Below are 25629 nucleotides of genomic sequence, written 5' to 3' on the forward strand. Positions count from 1 at the left end.
CCCCAGTGCGAGCAGGGCTTGTCAAGCTTGGGATGTCTGCAAAAGCCGGGGGGCTCAGCAGAAGGGCTCCCACCCTCCCATGGCGGAGGTAAAGGCTGAGCGTGGCATGAGAGGCCTGGGGTTGTCCTGGGTGCAGGGCTGTTGTAATAGCTGCCTCCAAGCAATGCTGCTCAGGGCGGGCCTTGGACTAGAAAGTTATCTGCACGGAAGAGCAGCTAGAGAAACTAATGCTCAGAACAGCCAAGACCACTTAGTACCTACTCACCCGTACAGAGGCATACAAGTCCCAAGGGCTCTGAATCCACACCTGTCCCCATCGCCTGCCAGAAGGCCCCCCCCCACCCACTCTGCAGCAAAGTCACAGCAAGTTCAAGGGTTAAGTTAAGACCAGAAACCATGCCTACTTTGCCTTCTGCCAGGGTGGTGGAGTGAGCGCAGGTATTCTGGGAGGGGAGAGTTGGGGAATTCCAGCCACATCTGGCAGGAGGCCCTGGTTCAGAGCCTACCTTGTGGGGATGTGGTCTCTGGGGAGGTGAGAAGTAAGATGGGCTTGAAAACCAACACCCACGTATTCAGCAGTGAAGCAGAGACTGTGCTGTGTGCTGTGTTCCTGAATCCACAGGGGAGAGAGAGACTCATACCTAGTCAGCGGGTGGGAGTCACTCCAGGACAGAGGGATGGCCTGCCCAAAGAGCATCTGTGTCCTGCCCAGGGAGGGGTGCAGAGAGGAGGCTGGAGGGGTGGAAGGGACTGCCCCACCAAGGCCAGGAGGGTGCTTGAGGAACAGCAGGATTGAAGGAGCCTCTGTTGTCCAGAGCAAGGCTGAGCGGGCCAGGCCAGTGCTGCTAAGGTCCTGAGGACCCCTAAGGGCAGTGGACATGAGAAGGCATGGCTGGGCAGCTTTTCTGAGGATGGTGGAGGTGAGCAGAGTGAGGCCTTGTCTCTTGTGTCAGGCAAGGAGGTACCCCAAGAAGAGGCTGCACGAGACCAGCCTGGGCAACATAGTGAGACCCCCATCTCTACCAAAATATCAAAAAATTACCCGGGACCAGGTGCGCTGGCTCACATCTATAATCCCAGCACTTTGGGAAGCTGAGGCGGGCGGATCACCTGAGGTCGGAAGTTCGAGACCAGCCTGGCCAAGATGGTGAAACCCTGCCTCTCCTAAAAATACAAAAATTAGCCGGGTTTGGTAGGACGCACCAGTAGTCCCAGCTACTCAGAAGGCTGAGGCAGGAGAATCGCTTGAACGCAGGAGGCGGAAGTTGCAGTGAGCCAAGATCATGCCATTGCACTCCAGCCTCGGCAACAGAGCAAGACTCCGTCTCAAAAAAAAAAAAAAAAATTACCTGGCCATGGCATCATGTGCCTGTAGTCCCAGCTACTTGGGAGGCTGAGGCAGGACAATTGCTTGGGCCCAGGAGTTCGAGGCTGCAGTGAGCTATGATTGCACCACTGCACCCCAGCCTGGGCCACAGAGTGAGACTTTGTCTCCAAAAAAAAGGGCCTCAGTTTCCCCATAGTGAATGGTTCATTGGGGGGTAGGTGGCACTGCCCACCCCAGGACGTAGGAGAGGACCCTTAGTTCTGACCGTCTCCCCCTTCATGCACTTGGTTCTCTGCTGCTCTGAGGACGAAGCTAAGTGAGGGTGCAGGAGGAAGGGGGGTCTCTTGGCAGTGGGGCGCAGCCTTTTGAGGTGCTGCATAGCTAGTTTGACCTGTGGGACCACTGACCATCCCTCCTCTTCCCGGTGATCCTGGTCTCCTGTGGCTGGGATGGTGCTGGGGAGGAGGTGGGGGGGGCGCCCGCTGGACGTGGGCGGGGCTCCTGCCTCTCCCCGCCCCCAGGGCCACCGCCCACTGTGCCGCGCATCTATTGGTCGCAGGCCCATTAGCTGGGGCGGCGAGTCCGACTCATCAATATTTTAAGGAATGACCCGGCCTTGGGGTCCGGAATTGCTGCGCGGGCGGGGGCTGAAGACCGGCTTTTTTTTTTTTTTTGTCCTCCAATTGTCAGCGCTATTTTTACCGCCGGAAAGCCGCCGCCCCCTCCCCCATGCCGGCTGGACCTACTGTCTAGCCGGGCTGGGGGCTGGGGTCTCTTGTCTGAGTTGCTGGTCGTGGGGTTAGGAGAGGCCGTGGCTTGGAAAGGCGATGAGCAGGGACTCCATTAGACTTCCCCTGCCGTCCTCGCTCCATCCCCCACCACCAAAAACCCCTCTGAAGCCCCCATCCCATCAGAGATGGGAAAAAAACAAAACAAAACAAAACATTTTTTTCAGGAGGAGAAGCCAGACAGCCCAGCTGAGCCTAGAAAAACCGGAGGTGGAGGGGTGTAATGGATGGGGGGAGGGTGGTCTACCCGCCCAGTGCTCTGAGGAGGGCCAGCACCATAAGGGGCCCTGGGTGGGCTTCCTTTGTCTCCAACGCCAGTCCTCAGAGAAGCAGCCTGTGAGGGGGAGAGGCAACCCCCTACCTGTCCCTAGTCCCAATGGAATGACAGCCCAGTCTTCAATGTCCAAGGCCATCACTTCTGCATCAAAATCAGGAGCCCCTAGAAGCCACACACAGCTCCAGCAGCCCCATTTTACTGATAGGGAAGTGGAGGCACCAAGAGACACAGGGCCCGGCCCAGGACAGAGTCCAGATCTCTCAGAGCCCAGTCCAGCACTGCCTGGCACCAACTCAGCTGGTCTGTTCGGACACCTTGGGACCATAGGAGGAGAGCTGACCACCAAGAGAGTTAAAGACCATAGGGGTCTTGGAGATCAGAGGGGGAGAGCAGTATAGGGAAGTTTTCCTGGGAGAGGAGAAGGTTTTGTTTTGGTTTGGTTTTTTGAGACAGAGTCTCGCTCTGTTGCCCAGGCTGGAGTGCAGTGGTGCAATCTCAGCTCACTGCAGCCTCAGCTTTCTGGGTGAAAGTCCTCCTGCCTCAGTCCCCCAAGTATCTGGGACTACAGGCGTGTGCCACCACACCTGCCTAATTTTTGTATTTTTAGTAGAGACGGGGTTTCACCATGTTGCCCAGGCTGCTCTCGAACTCCTGAGCTCAAGTGATCTACCTGCCTCCGCCTCCCAAAGTGCTGGGATTACAGGCGTGAGCCACCACATCCAGCCAGAAGAGAGGGTTTTGCACGGTCTAAAGGGAGGGAAGATGTTGACTAGTCGGAAGAGTAAAGTCCCTAGAGAGGGCTTGAAACACCAACCTTGGCAGCACCGAGGTTGGAGGAGCTCCCGCCCTGCCCATGCCTGCACATGGGTTGTAACATTTCAGACACCACCTCCTGTGCCATCTTGCCACTGAGTGGTCAGAAACTGAGAAGAATGGGCTCAAAGGTTGGGAGTGTGGTCAGTGTCACTCACTCAGGGAGCACCCGTGGGGTCACATCTTGAGCCCAGGTCAGCCAAGCTCCCTACATGGGGTCTCCTCCCCAGTTCTGGTCCCAAAGGTGAGTGGGGACAGTGCACTCCTGCCTCTGCCACAGCCAGGCCCCCTTCTCTGTGTCTTGCAGCCTCCCCTCTACAGAGAACCATGTCCGGGCCTCCCTCTCTCCATCTGTAGCCAGGTGGAGGCCTCCCTGCTGGCACTGCTGTTTGGAGACTTATACCTCTAGCTGCTCCACCTGCTTCCTCTGTGCATCCGGGGCTGGACCTACTGAGGGCTTCTGTGCCTGGCATCAGGCCTACAGGCTCCTGGGTGGCCTGCAGGGTTAGGTAGGGGAGGTCAGGGCAGTCCCAACCTCCCAGTGCCTCCCAGGCCAGTCCCTGCCTAGGACCTGGCCACACCTGCCATGCCCTTAGAAGATTCCTCTCTAAGTTCCACTCCTACTCCAGTGAGGGCTACCTGAGACCCACCTGCGACAGCCTCCCCCAGGGCCCTGTCCCCCATCTCTGTGCCTTCTCCCTACCAAGGGTTCCTCCAGCCAGGAGGAAGAGCTGGGGGCAACAGGGATTGATGTCTGAGGACTCGGCACTGGGGCTGACTTCCTGCCTGCCGCTGCCTGCCCCATGTGGGGGCATAATCATCTCACTCAGGGACCCCACATCTACCCTTCCCAGGCTGCCAAGTCACTGGCTCTGAGCCCCGTGGGGGTCGTAATGGTATAGGGAGAGAGATGGCCACCATCAGGAGCACTAGGCTACCAGATAAATGGATGGGCTTGGAGCTCAGGGACAGGGTTTCATGGGTTCAGCTGCGGCCCCACCCCCACCCCAGGAAATGCCACCCCTGCAGGTCATGGCCTGGGCCTGGGCTCGTGACCTTCCCTGGAGGCCATGGTGGTGGTGGTGACAGGTGTGTTCCCGTCTCCACCCCTCAGGGAAGAAGCAAGTTCCAGGAGCCTGGACTTTTGCCCTGCGCACTCTCTGTCTCAGATGGGGAGACAGCCATGAGGACAGACACTTGAAGTACCCTATAACTGGCACCATGCAAGAGAGACAGGCAGGAGGAGACTGTGGGAGCTCAGAGGAGACACTTGTACTGGCCTGGATCAGAGAGAAAGGAGGGGTGTCAGGGAAGGCTTCCTGGAAGAAGTGGCTTCTGGATTAATTATTGAAGGGTGAGTAGGAGTTAGGGGAAGAAAGGAGGAAGCACGGGGCAGGGAAAAGGTCAGGCATGAGCAAAACTCGTGGGTTCCTCAATCCCCATCCTCCCCCCACCTTCCTGAACTCTAACCACCACCACCACTACCCAACCGCCAATGTCCTGATAAGTCCTGCCCCCAACTCATTGTTCAGGCCCCCAGCACCCTCTTTATGTTCTTTGCACTCAGGAAGCCCAACGCAATAACCACCTCTTGAAGGAAACCTTCCAAACTCCCTGCTCCCCTCCCCCAGTACCAAGGCAGGAGTCTTCTAGGAGACCGCTGGTTTGGAAACCTGTCCTTGAAGCTAAGCAGGCTCAACCGGGAGCCCTGTTCCGTCCCTGGGGCTGTCCCTTGGTTATTGACTGCAGATTGATCGCGAGGTTGCCCCAAGGAGAGAGGGAATTCCCACGGTGCCCTATGGCCCAGAGGCCTCGCAGATGATCTCACAGAAATGGGGCAGCTATTTTTACCTGGCATTTAATTACATGGTTTGGATCCCAGAGGAGAGATGAGATGGTGATCCCAGGAGCTGCGAGGGAGGGGCATTCCGGAAACTGTGGGGATCCTGGGAGGACAGGCGAGGGCATGATCCTCTAACTCAGTTCCTTGGAAGGATGGTCGCTTTTCCCCCAACACTAGGCTGGCTCCTTAGACAGGGACTCCCCAGGCACTACATCACCGCACTTTATCACTATTGGTAATTTTCCCCCTGGCTTGGATGGGGGCTGTAAGCACACAGCAGGTTGGACCTGTGTCCCCAGGGGCAATGACAAGGCCCCCAGGTCTGATGGGCTGGGCCCAAGCCACACAGTTTAGCCATCCAGAGCTGTGAAGGACAGAGGGGCCTGGGAATAAGAGGATGAAGCTGGGGTGAGGAGACAGCTGGGATTCCTGGATTGGGGATTCAAAATCGGATTTGAATGGGAATTCTGGGGGAAGCCAGATTCCAGAACGTGGGAATGTAAAAGTAGAAGCGTGCAGGCCATTGTGATGGAAAGAAGCAAGGTCTTCAATGTCAGTACAAAAACTTGGTCCCTTTAGCCAGGCATGGTAGCTCTTGCCCGTAGTCTGAGCTACTCGGAAGGCTGAGGCGGGAGGATCGCTTGAGCCCAGGAGTTGGAGGCTGCAGTGAACTATGACCTCGCCACTGCACTCCAGCCTGGGAGACACTGCAAGACTCTTGTCTCAAAAAAAAAAAAAAAACAAAACCTTGGTTCTTATCCACAGCTTTGCTTTCCAAGGCTTCAGATACCCGTGGTCAACAGAGGTCTGAAAATATTAAATAGAAAATCCCAGAAGTAAACATACAAATAAAAATGTAAATTGCAGGCCATTCTGAGTAGCAGGATGAAGTCCCAAACCGTCCCGCTGTTCTGCCTGGGATGTGAATTATCCCTTTGTCCGGCATATACGCACTCTAGATATGACCCGCTCGCCACTTAGGAGCTGTCTGGGTTATTAGATCCAAAAAAACATAGTGGACCAGGTGCAAGTGGCTCATGCCTGTAATTTCAGCACTTTGGGAGGCCAAGGCCAGAGGATTGCTTGAACCCAGGAGTTCAAGACCAGCCTCATCAATAGAGTGAGATCCCGTCTCACACACACACACACACACACACACACAAATACAGTGTACAGAGGTTCAGTATTAGCCAGTCTCAAGCATCTGCTAGGGTTCTTGGGACATATACCCCTTGAACAAGAGGGAACTACTATATTTGATCCACACTAGGAGGAGACCCCTCAAGTCCTGGAGTCACTGCAGACCTGGGTGAGAACCCTGGACCTGTCTGGTCACTAACAAGCTGTTTGTCCTCAGGCCCCATGTGAGGGCTTAGGCGGTGACAGCTGTGGCATGCCTGGTGTGCCGAACTCATTCATTTGTTCCTTCAGTCAGTGTTTCCCAAGCGCCTGCCATATGCCCAGCACTGAAGACACAGCCATTTCTAGGACTGGCAAAATCCCTGCCTTATGAAACTGGCATTCTCGGGGGAAGGGGGTGGAGGGGGACACACAACCAAGCAACTAAATATATTATCTGTCAGCCGGCAATAAGGATAATGGTGAAAATAGGCAGAGTGCATGGAACGCATCAGAGGGAGTATTGTCATCAGAGAGATTTGTCATTCTCAAGAGTGGTCAGGGAAGGCTATCCGCCAAGCCATTGGTTGAGCAGAAACCCGAAGAAGGTGAGGGAATGTGGAGGAAAGAGCATTCCAGGCATGTGCAAAGGTCCTGAGGTAGAAATTTGGCTGCTATGCTTCTGGGAGGGCAAGGAGGCAGGTGCAGCCAGGGAAGAGTAGCAGGAGGTATATCCAGAGGGGTAAACAGAAGCAGATCATGTCAGACCCTAAGGGCTGTGGATAGGGCTTCGGCTTTTACTCTGACTGTAATAGGAACCACTGCAGGATTTTGTGCAGAGGAGGGACGTGATCTCTCTTGTGTTTTGGTTTTGGGTTTTTGTTTTTGTTTTGTTTTGTTTTGTTTTTGAGTCAGAGTCTCTATCACCAAGCTGAAGTGCAGTGTCACGATCATAGCTCACTGCAGCCTCCAAATCCTGGGCTCAAGCGATTCTGCCACCTCAGTCTCCTTAGTATCTAGGACTGTAGGCATGCCACCACATCCAGATTGGTTTTTGTTGTTGTTGTTTTTGAGACAGAGTCTTGCTCTGTTGCCCAAGCTGAAGTACAGTGGTGCCATCACAGCTCACTGTAGCCTCAACCTCCCAGGCTAAGGTAATCCTCCTGAGTAGCTAGGACTATAGGCATGTCACCACATTCAGATCAACTTTTTTTGTTTATTTTTTGGGACAGGTTCTCGCTCTGTCCCCAGGCTGGAGTACCGTGGCCCCATCACAACTCACTGTAGCCTCAACCTTCCAGGCTCAGGTGATCCTCCTGAGCAGCTGAAACTACAGGTGTGCGCCACCTTGCCCAGCTAATTTTATGTATTTTTTGTAAAGACAGGGTTTTGCCATGTTGCCCAGGCTAGTCTTGAGCTCCTGAGCTCAAGCAGTCCGCTCACCTCGGCCTCCCAAAGTGCTGGAATTACAAGCCAATGTGTAAGCCAATGTGCCCGGCCAAGACAATTTTTTCGTTATTACTTTTTCTTTTTTTCTTCTCTTTTTTTTTTTTTTTTTTTTTTTTTTTTTTGAGGTGGAGTCTGGAGTCTCGCTCTGTCGCCCAGGCTGCAGTGCAGTGGCGCGATCTCGGCTCACTGCAAGCTCCACCTCCCAGGTTCACGCCATTCTCCTGCTTCAGCCTGTGCCTGCCACCACGCCCAGCTAATTTTCTGTATTTTTAGTAGAGATGGGGTTTCACTGTGTTAGCCAGGATGGTCTCGATCTCCTGACTTCGTGATGCGCCCGCCTCGGCCTCACAAAGTGCTGGGATTACAGGCATGTGCCACCACACGTGGCAGTCTTGAGTTTTGGAAATGACTGGGCTCCTGGGAGGAGAACAGACTTCAGAAGAAGTGCGATCAGGATCCCGGGGACCATAAAGCAGCTGCTGGAGTGCTGCATGTGGGAAAAATAGTTATGTGAATCCCAGGACGGCAGCCTGGACCTGGAGGAAGGAGCTGAGTCCTCGGTATATTTCAAAGGTCCAGCCAGCAGGATTCCATGTGACTTCTTCCTTTGTACCCGGCTTTGGGGAACATCAGAAGAGGTCACTGAGGAAGTGAGGTCACCAGAGACGCATGGGGACCCCACTTGAAAGCATCCGTCATCCCAGCCTCTTCTGCCAGCCCCAGGAATGACCCTGAGGTTCCCTGAGACTACTGTTTGGGGAGAGAATGAATGCAGGGCTGGCCCTTCTGCAGACACCACCTCCTGCCTCCCCAGTTGTCTTTCTCTTTCTTTTTGCAGTCTCCCTCTGTCGCCCAGGCGGGAGTGCAGTGGCGCAATCTCGGCTCACTGCAACTTTTTCCTCCTGCGTTCAAGTGATTTTCCTGCCTTAGCCTCCGGAGTGGCTAGGACTACAGGCGTGTGCCACCACGCCTGGCTAATTTTTGTATTTTTACTGCAACCTCCGCCTCTTGGGCTCAGGCAGTTCTCCTGCCTCAGCCTTTTGATGGCTAGGGTTACAGCGTGCACCACCACACCCGGCTAACCGGCTAATTTTTGTATTTTTAGTAGAGACGGGGTTTCACCATGTTGGCCAGGCTGATCTCGAACTCCCAACCTCAGGTGATCCACCCACCTCGGCTTCCCAAAGTGCTGGGATTACAGGCGTGGGCCACAGCGCCCGACCCCAGTTGTCTTTCTCTTTACACACATCCATGCTGCTTGGAATGGCTGCCTGCTGTAGTCCCACAACACACACAGCCCCAGAGAGTCCTAGGGGAGCTGGAAGGAGGGGACAGGTGGGCGCACTGATCACAGGCCTGAAAGTCACTGCGCGCTCTTCTCGCCCGCAGCCGCAGGTGGCTGCGATGGGACGGAAGCCATGAATGGTGCCGGCCCTGGCCCCGCCGCAGCCGCCCCGGTCCCGGTCCCGGTCCCGGACTGGCGGCAGTTCTGCGAGCTGCATGCGCAGGCGGCCGCCGTGGACTTTGCGCACAAGTTCTGCCGTTTCCTGCGGGACAACCCAGCTTATGACACGCCCGACGCCGGAGCCTCCTTCTCCCGCCACTTCGCCGCCAACTTCCTGGAAGTCTTCGGCGAGGAGGTGCGCCGCGTGCTGGTGGCTGGGCCGACTCGGGGCGCGGCCGTGCGCGCGGAGGACATGGAGCCGGAGCCCGCGGACACCTCTGCACTCAAGGCGGCGCCCTACGGCCACTCGCGGAGCTCGGAGGACGTGTCCACGCACGCGGCCACCAAGGCCCGCGTTCGCAAGGGCTTCTCGCTGCGCAACATGAGCCTGTGCGTAGTGGACGGCGTGCGCGACATGTGGCACCGGCGCGCCTCGCCCGAGCCCGACGCGGGAGCTGCCCCGCGCACCGCCGAGCCCTCCGCCGAGCCCCGCGACAAGTGGACGCGGCGCCTGAGGCTGTCGCGGACGCTGGCTGCCAAGGTGGAGCTGGTGGACATTCAGCGCGAGGGGGCGCTGCGCTTCATGGTGGCCGACGACGCGGCTGCGGGCTCCGGGGGCTCGGCTCAGTGGCAGAAGTGCCGCCTGCTTCTGCGCAGGGCCGTGGCCGAGGAACGCTTCCGCCTGGAGTTCTTCGTGCCGCCCAAGGTGAGTTACCCCATAATCCCACTTCCTGGGGGGACCAGAGGAGGCGCCTGGGCAGCAGCTGAGGGTGCCAGGGACTGCCTTTGGGGACCGTGTGGTCTAATCTGGTTGACAGGGTGAAGTATTTGGTGCCAGGACCCTGGGAGGTGGGCCCGTCATGCCTCTTGGACAAGTCACGCCTTCAACCCCGGTTCTTCCTTTGCCAGGAAGGGTCCTCTGGCTACACCAAAGGGTTCTGGGGCACTGGTCTTTTCTTTCTTGTGTGTGTGTGTGTGTGTGTGTGTGTGTGTGTGTGTGTGTGTGTGTGTGTGTGTGTGTGTGTGTGTGTGTGTGTGTGTGTGTGTGTGTGTGTGTGTGTGTGTGTGTGTGTGTGTGTGTGTGTGTGTGTGTGTGTGTGTGTGTGTGTGTGTGTGTGCGCAGTGGCATGATCTCGGCTCACTGCAACCTCTGCCTCCTGCGCTGAAGGGATTCTCCTGCCTCAGCCTCCCGAGTAGCCGGGATTTACAGGCACCCACCACGATGCCCGGCTAATTTTTGTATTTTAAGTAGAGACGGGGTTTTGCCATGTTGGCCAGGCTGGTCTTGAACTCCTTACCTCAAGTGATCTGCTTGCCTCAGCCTCCCAGTGTTGGGATTACAGGCGTGAGCCACCATGTCCAGCCTTTCTTTCCTTTTTATTTTGAGACAGGGGCTGTCACCCAGCCTGGAATGCAGTGGTACAATCATGGCTCACTGCAGCCTCCACCTCCCAGGCTCAAGCAGTCCTCTCTTAGCATCCCAAGTAGCTGGGACCACACACACCGCCACTCCCAGCTAATGTTTTTTATTTTTCGTAAAGACGGGATCTGACTATGTTGCTCAACTGGTCTGGAACTCCTGAGCTCAAGAGATCCCCCCCACCTTGGCCTCCCAAAGTGCTGGGATTACAAGCATGAGCCACTGTGCCCAACCCAGGGCACCACCGTTCTTAATGTTGTTCAAGAGCCCGGCTACCTGCCCTCCTCTCCTGCACCCCAAGGGTGCCTGGCACCTCCCAGAGCTGAGGCCTGCAGGGATGAGGGCAGGAGTGACGGAGCACATTCGCAGAGGGCTCCCTGGGAGGTCTGTGTCTGACTCCATGGGGCTCTGCTCTTCCCCAGCTCAGCTGCCAGGCTCCAGCCCAGCCCCTGCCCAGGGGGTCCTTTTCTGGCCAGGGGGATGCCAGGCTTCTTTCTGGCTGTCACCAACATTGTTGCTCACTGGCGTGCACTGACCCTTCCCCTCTTAGGGGCTGGCCATCAGGTCCCTGGCAGTAGTGTCATGTCTTCTCCAAGGTGGCCCCCCTGCTTTGGAAAGTGGGAATAGCTGTAACAATAGTGCACACACTCTGAGAGCCCACAGGTGTCCAGACCCCAGCGTGATGGGCATCTGCACAGACACACTGTCATCCTCTGGGTACCCCACCCCAGCAAGGTGAGCACATGGTCCTCAGATTACAGAAGAGAGCGCAGATGGATGCTCAGAGAGGGAGTGTGGCCTGCCCAACGTCACCCAGCTGGCAGGTGCCAGAGCTGGACTAACATGCCAGGGCATGGTGGCGCGCACCTGTAGTCCAAGCTGCTTGGGAGGCTGAGGCAGGAGAATCGCTTGAACCCAAGAGGCAGAAGTTGCAGTGAGCTAAGACCGCGCCACTGCCCTCCAGGCTAGGCGACAGAGTGAGACCCTATCTCAAAAAACCAAACCAAACCAAAACAAAAAACTGGGGGCCGAGTATGGTGGCTCACGCCTGTAATCCCAGCACTTTGGGAGGCCGAGGCAGGCGGATCACCTGAGGTCAGGGGTTTGTGACCAGCCTGACCAACATGGAGAAACGCTGTCTCTGCTAAAAATACAGGATTACATGCCTGTAATCCCAGCTACTTGGGAGGCTGAGGCAGGAGAATCACTTGAACCCGGGAGGCAGAGGTTGTGGTAAGCCGAGATCACGCCGTTGCACTCCAGCCTGGGCAACAAGAGCGAAACTCTATCTCAAAAAAAAATAAAAATAAAAATAAAAACTGGTCTAGTGATACCTGCCACCCTGGTGGTCCCAAGAATGAAGGGACATGGAAGTGGAGGTCCTTGGGCACTGGGAGGTTTGGGCAGGGGGAGGTTTTGCTGGTACAGTAGCCGACAGCACCCCCAGGGACCACTGGGGGCCCCACACCCGCCTCCCGCATCAGGGCCCACTCTGTCCCTGGGTGCTCTCTGAGTCACCCACCGCTTCTTGGCTCTCTCTCCATCTCTCAGTCTGCTGGGGTGCAGGGGTGTGGGCTCCCCAAGGCTCCGTGCCCATGAGCCACATGGACCCTGGAAAAGTGACTTCCCAGGGACACAGCTACTCTCTGAAGAGCTTTTTCCCCAGGTCCCAGCACCCCTACACTTCCCTAGGCCTTTTTTCCTGCCCAGGCCCTTGCCTTTAATTCCCTGGGAGAAATCCTAGACCCCTAAGCCCGACTCCACTCCTTGTCAGAAAGGGAGACCGAGGCCCAGTGACGGGTGGGGTGGGGCTTACCCGGGTCACCCAGAGGGCAGGGACAGAGGCCCAGGGCTCCAGGGCTCCAGCGCCTTGGGCCTGAGTGACAGTCACAGCTGCCCTTCTGTAAATAGCAGTGTCTGCTGCCCTCGGGGGAGGGGAGGGAGCAGCTGGTGCCCGCCCCCCACTCCCCGCACCGCTTAGTCCCAGCAGAGCCCACTGATTTTGCTGCTGGCAGAGGGCAGTGTTCCTGCAGGGTCACTGGGCCCTTCCCCTCCTTTGTGTCATGCAAAGGTGGGGGCATTTGTGGGTATTCAGGAGTCATTCCCATGGGAGGGCAGCTCCTACCATGCTAAGAACTTGGTTGAGTTTCCCAAATGTGTCTGGTCCCAGGAGACAGGCTCCCAGGGTGAGTGAGCCCCCTGGGATGCCCCGAATGATACCCCCACTGCCTCTGCACCCACCCACGGTCCAGATCTCTTGCCTCCGAGAGGCCTAGATGCACCCTTAGAACAGTCAGGAGCTCGGGGCCTGCAGGCTCAGAAGCCATTGCCTGGCACCTTAGATTTCTCTCTCACACAACCTTTGAGGAGCCAGCCCTGGTGAGTCGGGTCTCTGGCTTCCTGCCTCCTCACCCCAGCAGGAAGAGCCTCCTGAACCCCAGGTCCCCTTATTGCCCTATGCCAGGCCAAGCCCTGGGGACGCAAGGAAGAATGAGGCCGGCCCCCTGCCATTAGGGATACCACTGGGAAACCTGGTATTTTCAGGATGCTTGCAAATCTTACTGGGGTGAGCCCCAGAGGAAAAGTCTGGGCTACGTAAGTGTTCACCAGGTGGCCAGGACCCTGGAACGGGCACTTTTGGAGGTTCAAGCTCTGTGGGCAAAGGCCTGGAGTTGTAAAAGAAGTTGACCATTCAGGCACGTAGGCACAGTGAGTTGTGGCTGGAGTGCGTGGGAGGAAGCCGGACCAGGACGGATGGACCTCAGATTCCAAGCTGGGGAACTATAGCATCTCTGGCCAGCAGGATACCTGCTGAAGCTTCCAGTCCAGGCCTCCACTGCAGGCCTCTGTCTGCTCTGTCCCTGGCCCCGCTGGCCAGCATGATGGCCGCACACCAGGGTCAGCCAGGCCCGGTTCATGCTCCAAGCCTAGCCCTGCACCCGCTGGACAGGGGCCAGTTCTTCCTGGAATTCCCATCTGCCTGCCCATCAAATGTGTGGCCTTTCCTTTTCCTCCTAAGAAAGTTCCTGTCCCGGAGACAGCCCTGCTGGGAATCTCACTCAGGCCAGCCCCAAAGGGGCCTCAGGCTCACGGCAGGGAGCTTTGAGGCAGAGTGAGTGGGGCCAGGCACAGAGTGGCAGTCCCACAGAGCCCTGCCAGCTCACCTTGAATCAACCCTGCCCGCAGCGTTGTTGGGAACACTGGTCCCTTTTACTCACTCCAGGAAACAGTGAGCCCCGTTCTGAGTCGGGGGCTCCAGGCCCTGCTCTGGAAGGTCGGGTCTGTAGCAGGAGACCAGCATTTTTTCTTTAAGCAACCAGGTTTTAAGACCATCATTTTTTAATTTTTTATTTTATTTTATTTTATATTTTGAGACAGGGTGTCACTCTGTCGCCCAGGCTGGAGTGCAGTGGTGCAATCTCAGCTTACTGCAACCTCCGCCTCCCAGGTTCAAGTGATTCTCGTGCCTCAGCCTCCCAAGTAGCTGAGATTACAGGCACGCACCACCACGCCTGGCTAATTTTTGTATTTCTAGTAGAGATGGAGTTTCATCATGTTGCCCAGGCTGGCCTGGAATTCCTGACTCACCTCAAGTCATCCTCCTTGGCCTCCCAAAGTGCTGAAATTACAGGTGTGAGCCACCACACCCAGCCAAGACCAGCATTTTTTAAAACGTGAACTAGAATAGAATAGAAAATATCACACTCTATCCCACACAGGAAGGGTAACTATGTCTGGTGAGATGTTTGTTTCAGAGATATTTTTACCTGCGTATGTGTGTATTGGGCCCCAGTGTTAAATGTATTTCTCACAATGGGTCAAGGTCAAAAATAAGAAAACCACAGATCTCGTGGGTACGTTGGGCAGAGGGCAGCCCAGGTGGGGTTCTCTCCTCAGGGCTTGGAGGTAGGAGGCTCAGATGTCAATTCTGGTTACGTTCTGGACTTGCAAGGTGACTATAGGAGGAGGTCCTTTTTTTTTTTAAGGCATCGTCTCACTGTCACCCAGTTGGGAGTATAGTGGTGCCATCATAGCTCATTGCAGCCTCGACCTCCCCTGATCAAGCGATCCTTCCACCTCAGCCTCCCAAGTAGCTGGGACTACAGGCACGCATGCCACCACACTTGGCTAAGTTTTTTGGTCTCTTTTTGTTTTGTTTTTTTTTTCTGTGAAACGGAGTTTCATTCTTGTTGCCCAGGCTGGAGTGCAATGGCGCAATCTCGGCTCACTGCAACCTCCGCCTCCTGGGTTCAAGCGATTCTCCTGCCTCAGCCTCCCAGATAGCTGGGACTACAGGCATGCACCACCACGCCTGGCTAATTTTGTATATTTTTTAGTAGAGATAGGGTTTCTCCATGTTGGTCAGGCTGGTCTCAAACTCCTGACTTCAGGTGATCCGCCCGCCTCGGCCTCCCAAAGTGCTGGGATTACAGGCGTGAGCCACCGCACCCAGCCCGTTTTTGGTCTTGAGTAAAGATAAGGTCTTGCTATGTTGCCCAGGCTGTCCTTGAACTACTGGACTCGGGCCATCCTCCTGCCTCAGCCTCCCAAAGTGCTAGGATTACAGGCATGAGCCACCATGCCTAGCCAGGAAAAATGTCTTTCTTGTTTCAGAGAAATGCCTTCCTCACCTTCCCCATCTGTGAAATGGGGATTGGGACTCCTCTGTACCAGGGTGGCTGTGGCAGTCTATTTGAGGGCCACTCTAACGCCTGGCAGCAGGGAGGGGATGGAGAGGGTGTCGGAAAGTGCTGGGGCCACTCACTGTCCTTCTTCTGACCCCCAGGCCTCCAGGCCCAAGGTCAGCATCCCACTGTCAGCCATCATTGAGGTCCGCACCACCATGCCCCTGGAAATGCCAGAGAAGGATAACACATTCGTGCTCAAGGTGAGGCCTCACCCCTAACCCCAGAGATCCTCCGGCTGCCCCAGGCCACCTCCCCTTTAGGTGCTCCAGCTCCGTAGGGGAGCGAGGGGAAGGAGCCTAAGGTGGGATGGTAGTGGGAAGGAGCCCTGGTGTGGGGGGCGTCCCCAGACCCTATGACAGATGCCTAGCACATAGCTAAGACTTGAGTCTGGGCTCCACAGCCAAGTGCCTCGGGCGTTGCCCAACATCTGGGCCCCTTGCTCCCATTTACCACTGGGCCTGGGCAAAGCTCATCAGTTTCACTTCCTGCCCTCCCATCCCCCACTGGAGCCAGCACATACCCACCCGGCTGGTGGCCAGCCGGCAGCCAGCCGGCAGCAGTTATGCAAATGTTCCCGTCCCAGGGCACTGGAGTGTGGGAACTGGGCGGTCTCCCACAGAGGGCACAAAGGCATCAAGGGTGGGCGGGGAGGCACCCCGGTGGGTCTAGGGGCAGCCCAGCCTTTTCCCAGGCCCCACACCGCTGCCAGGGTGGCCTGCAGGGGTTTCTGAGGACACGGCTCCAGGCTGCCAGAGCTGTGGTCCCTGGGCCTCCACAAAGGATCAGAGGGTGTTGGTGAAGCAATGTCCCCGGGGAGGCCTGGTCCCACCCACTCATCCTGCATGAAGCCCCCACCCTCTTCTCCCAGCTTCTGGTTGTGTTTGTGTTTCTGCCCGTTCTCATCTGTTTAGTCACGGACTCACTTATTCATTTAGTGAGTGTTTACCAACCCCGGACCCTGAGTCATGCCAGGCTGGGGGCTGGGGACACAGCCCCTGCCCACCTGGTACCCTCTAAACTGCTGATCATGCATGACAGCCTTGAGGCAGAGGGGCTCACCTGCCTCAGTTTCCCCATCTGTTCAGAGAGGGATTAAAGGCAGTCTCCGAGAACCCTCCCAGCTCTGTCATCCTGGGAGCCCAACAACTACATTTTTTTGGTTTTTTGTTTGTTTGTTTGTTTGGAGATGGGTCCCACTCTGTCACCCGGGTTGGAGTGCAGTGGCATGATCTCAGCTCACTACAACCTCCTCCTCCTGGGCTCAGGCGATCCTTCCATCTCAGCCTCTTGAGTAGCTGGGACCAAAGGCACACGCCACCATGCTTGCCTAATTTCTGTATTTTTGGTAGAGATGGCGTTTCACCATGTTACCCAGGCTGGTCTCGAACTCCTGAGCTCAGGAGATCTGCCCGCCTCAGCCTCTCAAAGTGCTGGGATTACAGGCGTGAGCCACCACACCCGGCCCAACAACTGCATTTTGACAGAGGCAGCATGGGACCTGGGTGTCCCAGAGAACCGGGTTCAGGCCCTGGCCCTGCCACTGGCTGCTGTGTGACTTTGAGCAAGTTCCTTGGCCTCCCTGAACCTTGGTCTTCTCATCTATAAAATGGGGGAAATGGCTCCTCTCCCTCACAGGGCCGTTGGGAGGAGTTGAGCAGAGTGCAGGGTTATGCTCTGGGCCTGGCCCCAGCAGGGATGTCTCCTGCCCTCTTCCCCTTCAGAGGCTGCGTATCTCAAGTGCATGGCCATGCCGGTAGAACTCCAGGCACTAAGACATGCAGGCCCCCCTACTCAGTGTGCTTGGCCAGCTTGCCTCTCCACTTAACTTGAACCCCACCCCTGGGGTGCCAGGGCATGGGTTTGGGATGCTGGGCCACCCATCCCTCCCCCTGCCGGCATGACCTCCTCAGAGGCTGCGTCTCCAAGGCAGAGGAGCTGAGATCAGTGGGGTGGGACATATCCCCAGTGGGGAGGCCCAGCAGGGAGGGAATACAGAGTGTGAGCTGGGTCCCTGGCCTGAGTTCCAGGTGGTACCTGACGGTGACCCCCCTGTCTTTCCTGCTGCTCATGCCCTTGAGCCCTGCTGTGGGAGAGGGGGATGAGCCATTTGAGCCACTCTGGCCCTATGTCCTGTGGTCTGGAGCCTGTCTGCTGACCGTGTTCTGCACTCCTGGCCACCTTCCTCCCCAGGTAGAGAATGGAGCCGAATACATCTTGGAGACCATCGACTCTCTGCAGAAGCACTCATGGGTAGCTGACATCCAGGGCTGCGTGGACCCCGGGTGAGTCCAAGTGGCCCGAGGATGGGTGGACAGGCTGGGTATATCCTTGGTCCAGCCTTCACCAGGAGCATCTTCCTAACAGGGCGGGAGCTCAGCTTGAGAAATGAGCAATTCAATGCAATTCAGGTTGGTGCCAGCCAGGATCATCCTCCTTTAAAATACCCCCTACCTCCAATCCCCAGCAGGCGCTATGAGGCCTGCTCTATGGGGCCAGGGCCTGGGGACCTGGAAGGAAGTTGGACCAAGTCTTGTCTTCACCCCAAGAGAGCCTCAGAGCACTAGGAGTTGGGCAGAGATGGGAGTGAGTCCCCAAAGGGCTGGGGGCCTGGTGCAGTGGCTCACATCTGTGACCCCAACACTTTGGGAGGCCAAGCTGGGAGGACCGCTTGAGCCAGGAGTTCAAGACCAGCCTGGGCAACATAGCCAGACCCTCTCTCTCTTTTTTTTTTTTTTTTTTTTTTTGAGACAGGGTTTTGCTCTGTTGCCCAGGCTGGAGTGCAGTGGTGTGATCTTGGCTCACTGCAATCTCCACCTCCCAGGTTCAAGCAATTCTCCTGCCTCAGCCTCCTAAGTAGCTGTGATTACAGGCGCCCACCACCGTGCCCAGCTAATTTTTATATTTTTAGTAGAGACGGGGTTTCATCATGTTGGCCCGGCTGGTCTCGAACTCCAGACCTCAAGTGATCCGCCCAACTCAGCCTCCCGAAGTGCTGGGATTACTGGCATGAGCCACTGTTCCCAGCCAACCCTGTCTCTTAAAATAAAAAGAAATAAAAAGAGTTGGAGAGAGGCTCCTAACCCAGCCCTGGGCTCAGGTCAGGGAAGGGTTGCTGGTAGGCGTGCTCACCTAACCCGAGGCTTAAATAAAGAGTGGACCAACGCCAGGCAGAGGAGGATAGGAGAGGGCAGAGAGAAAAGCCCAGCAAAAAGAGTGGAAATGGAACTGGGCACGGTGGCATGCATCTGTTATCCCAGCTACTCAGGAGGCTGAGGCTGAAGGATCGCTTGAGCCCGGGAGTTGGAGGCTGCAGTGATCTAGGATTGCGCCACTGCACTCCAGCCTGGGCAACAGAGCAAGACCCTAACTCTTAAAAAATAATAATAAAAATTTGGCCGGGGCCAGGCACAGTGGCTCATGCCCATAGTCCCAGCACTTTGGGAGGCCGAGGCAAGCGGATCACCTGAGGTCAGGAGTTTGAGACCAGCCTGGCCAACACGGTGAAAACCCATCTCTACTAAAAATACAAAAATTAGCCAGGCATGGTGGTAGGCATTTGTAATCTCAGCTACTCGAGAGGCTGAGGCAGGAGAATCGCTTGAACCCGGGAGACAGAGGTTGCAGTGAGCTGAGATTGTGCCATTGCACTCCAGTCTGAGCGACAGAGCAAGACTCTGTCTCAAAATAATAATAATAATAATTTTAAAAGGTGTGGAAGTGTACAGGCACCTGGGACTCGCAGGGAACATCAAGGCCTTTGGGACAGCCAGTGAGGAGGAGATTTTGATGAAAGCTCAGGAAATGGGTAGGTCAGGGACATTGGGAGCCATGGCAGGTAATAAGCAGAGGGCAGTTACGGTCAGCTATGAACAGGAAAAGCAGCAAGAAGGTTGACTCCACCATCCAGGAAAGATGCCAGGCCAGGAGTAGGAGGGACAGGCAGCCCGACAGGCCGAGCAATTGGCAGCAGCTCTGCTGGCTAATGGGGTGAGCCAAGCCCCGGGGGGAAGGGCCGCTGCTTTCTAATTAACAGCTTCATTTAAAGAAACACAATTAAGGTCCTGGGCGCCTCCCAGGCCCTGATCCACAAAGTGATTGTAATCCCTCCTCCGCCGCCCTCCGGACCATCTGCTCTGCAAACTCTTTCCCCAGCCGCTGTGAAGGTGAACCTCACTTGGTGGAATTTTCAAGCTGGCAGGGTCCCAGACACCTCGCGTCACAGATCGGGAGAGAAACCTTCCCACCCTCTGAGGCTCTCCACGGGATCCCAGGAGGAGCCCAGCCCCTCAGGGATAGTGGGCAGGGATCATGGGCCCTCAGTGGGGACTGCCCACTTAGTGGTATCAGGGCCAAGTGGTATCCTTGGCTTTCTGAAGTTTCATTGGAAAATCAATTTGCAAACGGCAGATAAATGAGAGAAAAGGCATACACATTTATTTATTTATTTTTATTTTATTTTATTATTTTATTTTTTAGAGGTAAGGTCTTGCTCTGTCACCCAGGCTGGAGTACAGTGGTGCAATCAAGCTCACTGCAGCCTCGACCTCCTGGGCTCAACTGATCTGCCTGCCTCAGCCTCCCAAGTAACTGAGACTGTAGGCACATGCCACGATGACTGGCTAATTTTTTTTTTTTTTTTTTTTTTTTGAGATGGAGTCTCGCTCCATCATCCAGGCTGGAGTGTAATGGCACAATCTCAGCTCACTGCAACCTCCACCTCCCAGGTTCAAGCAATTCTCCTGCCTCAACCTCCCGAGTAGCTGAGATTATAGGCACCTGCCAACAAGCCCAGCTAATTTTTGTATTTTTAGTAGAGACGGGGTTTCCCCATGGTGGTCAGGCTGGTCTCGAACTCTTGACCTCAGGTGATCTGACAACCTCATCATCCCAAAGTGCTGGGATTACAGGCGTGAGCCACTGCACCTGGCCTAATTTTTTTTTTTTTTTTTTTTAGAGACGGGATCTTGCTATGTTGCCCAGGCTGGTCTTGAATTCCTGGGTTCAAGAGACCCGCCTGCCTCAGCTTCCCAAAGCACTGGGATTACAGGCATGAGCCACAGTGCTTAGCCGCACAAGGCAGATTAACAGGCGAAAAAGCGTGTAAATTTATTTAACGTGTATACATAGGAGCCTTCAGAATGAAGACTCAAAGATACAGGGGAGGGCTGGGCGCAGTGGTGCACGCCTGTAATCCCAGCACTTTGGGAGGCTGAGGCAGGCACATCACCTGAGGTCAGGAGTTCGAGACCAGCCTGGCCAACATGGGGAAACCCCATCTCTACTAAAAATACAAAAATTAGCTAGAGGTGGTGGCGGGCCCGCTGTGATCCCAGCTACTCGGGAGGCTGAGATAGGAGAATTGCTTGAACCTGGGAGGCGGAGGTTGCAGTGAGCTGAGGCTGCGCCACTGAACTCCACTGGGTGACAGAGTGAGACTCAGTCTCAAAAAAAAAAAAAAGCCCAGGCGTGGTGGCTCACGCCTGTAATCCCAGTACTTTGGGAGGCCGAGGCAGTCAGATCACGAGGTCAGGAGTTTGAGACCAGCTTGGCCAACATGGTGAAACCCCATCTCTACTAAAAATACAAAAATTAGCTGGGCCTGGTGGTGGTGTGCGCCTGTAATCCCAGCTACTTGGGAGGCTGAGGCAGGAGAATCACTTGAACCTGGGAGGCAGAGGTTGCAGTGAGCCGAGATCACACCACTGCACTCCAGCCTGGGCAACAGAGGGAGACTCTGTCTCAAAAAATAAAAAAAGGATACAGGGAAATGGTCCATTTTTATGCTCAGGTTCAGCAAAATATGGACAGCAGTGTAGAAAGAGGATTGGACACAAAGGGTAGGATCTAAAGGGAATAGACGGAGCAGGGGACCCAGCCAGGCCTGTCTGTCCAGATTCTTCTCGGCCTCTCTGAGCAGCATTCCTTCCTTCTGGATGTGGGACAGAACCCTATCTTGAATGGGGGGGGTCTTATGACCTACAGTCAAACCAGGCAGATTGGGTAATTTCTTTCTTTCTTTTTTTCTTTCTTTCTTGCTTTCCTTTCCTTCTTTCCTTTCTTTCTTTCCTTCCTTTTGTTTTTACTTTTTTTTTCTGCTCCATTGCCCAAGCAGGAGGGCAGTGGGGCATGATCAGAGCTCACGGCAGCCTCCAACTCCTGGACTCCATTGACCCTCCTGCCTCACCACCACGCCCAGCTAATTTTTTTTTATTAAGACGAGATTCTCAGGGCCGGGTGCGGTGGCTCATGCCTGTAATCCCAACACTTTGGGAGGCCAAGGTGGGCAGATCACCTGAGGTTGGGAGTTTGAGATCAGCCTGGCCAACATGGAGAAACCCCGTCTCTATTAAAAATACAAAATTAGCCGGGTGTGGTGGTACATGCCTGTAATATCAGCTACTCGGGAGGCTGAGGCAGGAGAATCGCTTGAACCCCTGGGAGGCAGAGGTTGCAGTGAGCCGAGATCACACCACTGCACTCCAGCCCTGGCAACAGAGTGAGGCTCCGTCTCAAAAAAAAAGAGTATTTTTAGGTTTTATGAGTATGTTTTGGAAAAAGGGGTTCTGGTTTCTGTGACCCACCTTGGGAAAGAGGGACTTTTGTTTCTCTGGTGCCTCTGGGGAGAAGAGGACTGAGAGACAAGTAGGCAGGAGAAGGTCAGAGAAAAACTTTTTTGTTCGAGGCTGCTGCTGAGGACTTTGTTTTGGGGTATTGTTTTCTGAGCCCCACGAGTGGCCTGGTCAATCACACGGTGGCCACAGAGCCAGCGTAGGTGGGACAGAGGGACATGGAGGCAGAGGGAGGTGACCAGAGCCAGGAGGCCTAGATTCTGGGCCATGGGACTGCCAGCCACTGCCTGGCCACGTAAGTAGCCTGTGGTCCGAGTCCAAGTCCCACGGCAGGACATGGCTTCCATTTCTTGTCTCCACAGTGACAGTGAGGAAGACACCGAGCTCTCCTGTACCCAAGGCGGCTGTCTGGCCAGCCGCGTGGCCTCCTGCAGCTGTGAGCTCCTGACTGATGGTACATAGGGGGACAGGGTTGGAGGAAGGGCACACTGGGGGTGGACAGATAAAGATACGTGCATCTTACCTGCCACTTCCCCAGCAGTCGACCTGCCCCGCCCCCCAGAGACGACAGCCGTGGGTGCAGTGGTGACAGCCCCCCACAGCCGAGGTCGAGATGCCGTCAGAGAGTCCCTGATCCACGTCCCGCTAGAGACCTTTCTGCAGACCCTGGAATCCCCGGGCGGCAGCGGCAGTGACAGCAATAACACAGGTGCCAGTGGGGACAGTCTGCTCTTCCCACCCCACCTCTCCTGGACCCCCACCCCCGGCCATGGCCACCCGTGGGCTCCCTAAACCTTGCTAAGCCTCAGAAGCTGTGACGTCTCATCCCCCTGGGTCCTTCACACATCTCCGAAGTACTTCTGGCCTTTGTAGACTGGTCTAGGAACCTGGCCCCTCCCACTGGACCCAGTTTCAATAGAAAATGTTCACAGGGGCCGGATGCAGTAGCTCACACTTGTAATCCCAACACTTTGGGAGGCCAAGGCGGGCAGATCACCTGAGGTCAGGAGTTCGAGACCAGCCTGGCTAACATGGCGAAACCCCATCGCTACTAAAAATACAAAAATTAGCTGGGTGTGGTGGTGCACACATGTAGTCCCAGCTACTGGGGAGGCTGAGGCAGGAGAATCACTTGAACCCAGGAGGCAGAGGTTGCAGTGAGCGAGATCATGCCACTGCACTCCAGCCTGGGCGACAGAGTGAGACTCTGTCTCAAAAAAAAAAAGAAAGAAAAGAAAATGCTTACAGGGGCTAGGTGCAGTGTCTCACACCTGTAATCCCAGCCAATGTTTTTTGAGGCTGAGGATCACTTGAAGCCAGGAGTTTGAGACTAGCCTAGACAACATAGCAAGACCCTATCTGTACAAAATCTTTGAGACAAAGTCTCACTTTGTTGCTCACGCTGGAGTACAGTGGCAGATCACAACTCACTGCAACCTCCACCCCCGAGTTCAAGCAATTCTCATGTCTCAGCCTCCCAAGTAGCTGAGATTACAGGCGCCCGCCACCACACCTGGCTTATTTTTGTATTTTTAGTAGAGATGGGGTTTTGCCATGTTGGCCAAGCTGGTCTTGAACTCCTGACCTCAAGTGATCCTCCTTCCTTGGCCTCCCAAAGTGCTGGAATTACAGGCGTGAACCACCACGTCTGGCCACAAACTTTTTTTTTTTTAAATTATCTGGGCAGTTTGGCGTGTGCCTGTAATCCCAGCTACTTGGGAGGCCGAGGTGGGAGGATCACTTGAGCCCAGGAGGTCGAGGCTACAATGAGCTGTCATCACACCATTGCACTCCAGCCTCGGCAACAGAGAGAGACCCTGTAAAAAAAAAAAAAAAAAAGAAAGAAAAGAAGAAAGGAGGGAAGGAAGCAGCTCACAGAAAAGGATCCATAGGGTTGGAATCAGGGGCTGGAAACAGGCGACTGGATTTGTTCCTAAGTTTGTTGATGACTTACAGAGCAACTCCAGGATAGTCCTTCACAGCTCTGTGCCTCAGTTTACCTCATAGACTTTACCAGTGGGTTGGGTCAGCTCCCTGCCCAACTCTAAAATTATTCCAGCTGGGCACAGTGGCTCACACCTGTAATCTCAGCACTTCAAGCAGCCAAGGCAGGAGGAGCTTGAGCCCAGGACTTCCCGACTAGTCTGGGCAACAAGACTCTGTCTCTACAAAAAATAAACAAAAATTAGCCAGGCATTGTGGCACAGGCTTATAGTCCTAGCTACCCAGGAGGCTGAGGTGGGAGGATTGCTTGAGCCCAGGAGGCCAAGGCTGCAGTGAGCTCTGATTGTGCCACTGGACTTCAGCCTGGGTGACAGAGCAAGACCCTCTCTCAAAAAATAAGTTAAATAATAAAATTATTCGGCTGGGCACAGTGGCTCACACCTGTAATCCCAGCACTTTGGGAGGCCAAGACGGGCGGATTGCCTGAGCTCAGGAGATCAAGACCAGCCTGGGCAACATGGTGAAACCCTGTCTCTACTAAAAATACAAAAATTAGCCTGGCATAGTGGTACATGACTGTAATCCCAGATACTCGGGAGGCTGAAGCAGGAGAATCACTTGAACCTGTGAGACGGACATTGCAGTGAGTCGAGATCATGCCACTGCGTTCCAGCCTGGGCAACAGAGCAAGACTCTGTCTCAAACAAAAAAATATTCAGGCCAGGTGCAGTGGCTCACACCTATAATCCCAGCACTTTGGGAGGCCGAGGCAGGAGGATCACTTGAGCCTAGGAGTTTGAGACCAGCCTGGGGAACACAGCAAGACCTTGTCTCTAAAAAATAAAAACTAAGGCCGGGCGCAGTGGCTTACGCCTATAATCACAGCACTTTGGGAGGCCGAGGTGGGTGGATCATCTGAGGTCAGGAGTTCGAGACCAGCCTGACCAACATGGTGAAACCCCATCTCTACTAAAAGTACAAAAATTAGTTGGGTGTGGTGGCGGGCACCTGTAATCCCAGCTACTCGGGTGACTGAGGCAGGAGAATCGCTTGAACCCGGAAGGCAGAGGTTACAGTGAGCCACTGGGATTGCGGCATTGCACTCCAGCCTGGGCGACAAGAGCAAAACTTCGTCTCAAAAAAAATAAAAACTAAAAACCAACAAACATTTTAAAAATTATTCCAACAGCATTTTGCATGTAAAAAACCAACAAGATGTCACCTCTCTTCTCACATTTATTTATTTGTCCCCCTTTCTCCTTCCCCCCATGTTCCTCACACTGTCATCCCCACCTCAGGGGAACAGGGTGCAGAGACGGATCCCGAGGCTGAACCCGAGCTGGAGCTATCCGACTACCCATGGTTTCACGGGACACTGTCCCGGGTCAAGGCTGCTCAACTGGTTCTGGCAGGGGGACCCCGGAACCATGGCCTCTTCGTGATCCGCCAAAGTGAGACTCGGCCTGGGGAGTACGTGCTGACCTTCAACTTCCAGGGCAAGGCCAAGGCAAGTGTGCATGGGGCGCCATGGGGGTGCAGTGGCCAGCCCTGAGGGAGAGGGGTCATGGTGACCCGGGTCCTGAGTCTGTGCCCCGGAAACAGCTGCAGGCGAACAGGTGTGGCATGACTTCCCACGTGCCCCACTCGCCCTAGCCATGCTCCATGAGCCACCTGCGTCCCTCCTACACATCATTGAGGGACTACAGTCAGCCCTATTTCAGCCTCTCCATTCTCCAGAAGGGGAAGCCACCTACTGGCGGCTGAGCCCTCAGGAGGCTGGGCCCTTCTAATAACCCAAATCTGCAAATCCTTCAGCCCCTGCGCTAGGGGGATCTCATAGCACTGGAGCTTCTGAGGTTCTCCACCCAGAGATCCCCCAGTGCGGAGTTGGAGCCAACTAAGGCCCTCAGAGCCCCACCTTCTGCCCCACCCACCCCAGACAGCCCCT

General features: G+C 55.3%; 1 protein-coding gene across 4 annotated transcripts in view; it reads left to right on the forward strand.

Moving 5' to 3' along the window:
- Nucleotides 1-25629, forward strand: part of SH2B2 (SH2B adaptor protein 2) — a 36428-nt gene that overhangs the window by 7273 nt on the left and 3526 nt on the right. For 2 of the 4 annotated variants that reach the window (XM_002817805.4, XM_054560330.2), the window contains exons 2-7: nucleotides 9006-9766; nucleotides 15267-15368; nucleotides 17359-17450; nucleotides 22100-22191; nucleotides 22276-22446; nucleotides 24980-25188. In XM_002817805.4, the coding sequence (XP_002817851.3) occupies nucleotides 9006-9766; nucleotides 15267-15368; nucleotides 17359-17450; nucleotides 22100-22191; nucleotides 22276-22446; nucleotides 24980-25188 (1427 nt within the window). The remainder of the gene's footprint in view (nucleotides 1-9005; nucleotides 9767-15266; nucleotides 15369-17358; nucleotides 17451-22099; nucleotides 22192-22275; nucleotides 22447-24979; nucleotides 25189-25629) is intronic. The other 2 variants (XM_054560329.2, XM_054560332.1) reach the window with 2 other exon arrangements.

The sequence above is a fragment of the Pongo abelii genome, chromosome 6 (assembly GCF_028885655.2).
Source record: "Pongo abelii isolate AG06213 chromosome 6, NHGRI_mPonAbe1-v2.0_pri, whole genome shotgun sequence".
Taxonomy (NCBI): Eukaryota; Metazoa; Chordata; class Mammalia; order Primates; family Hominidae; genus Pongo; species Pongo abelii.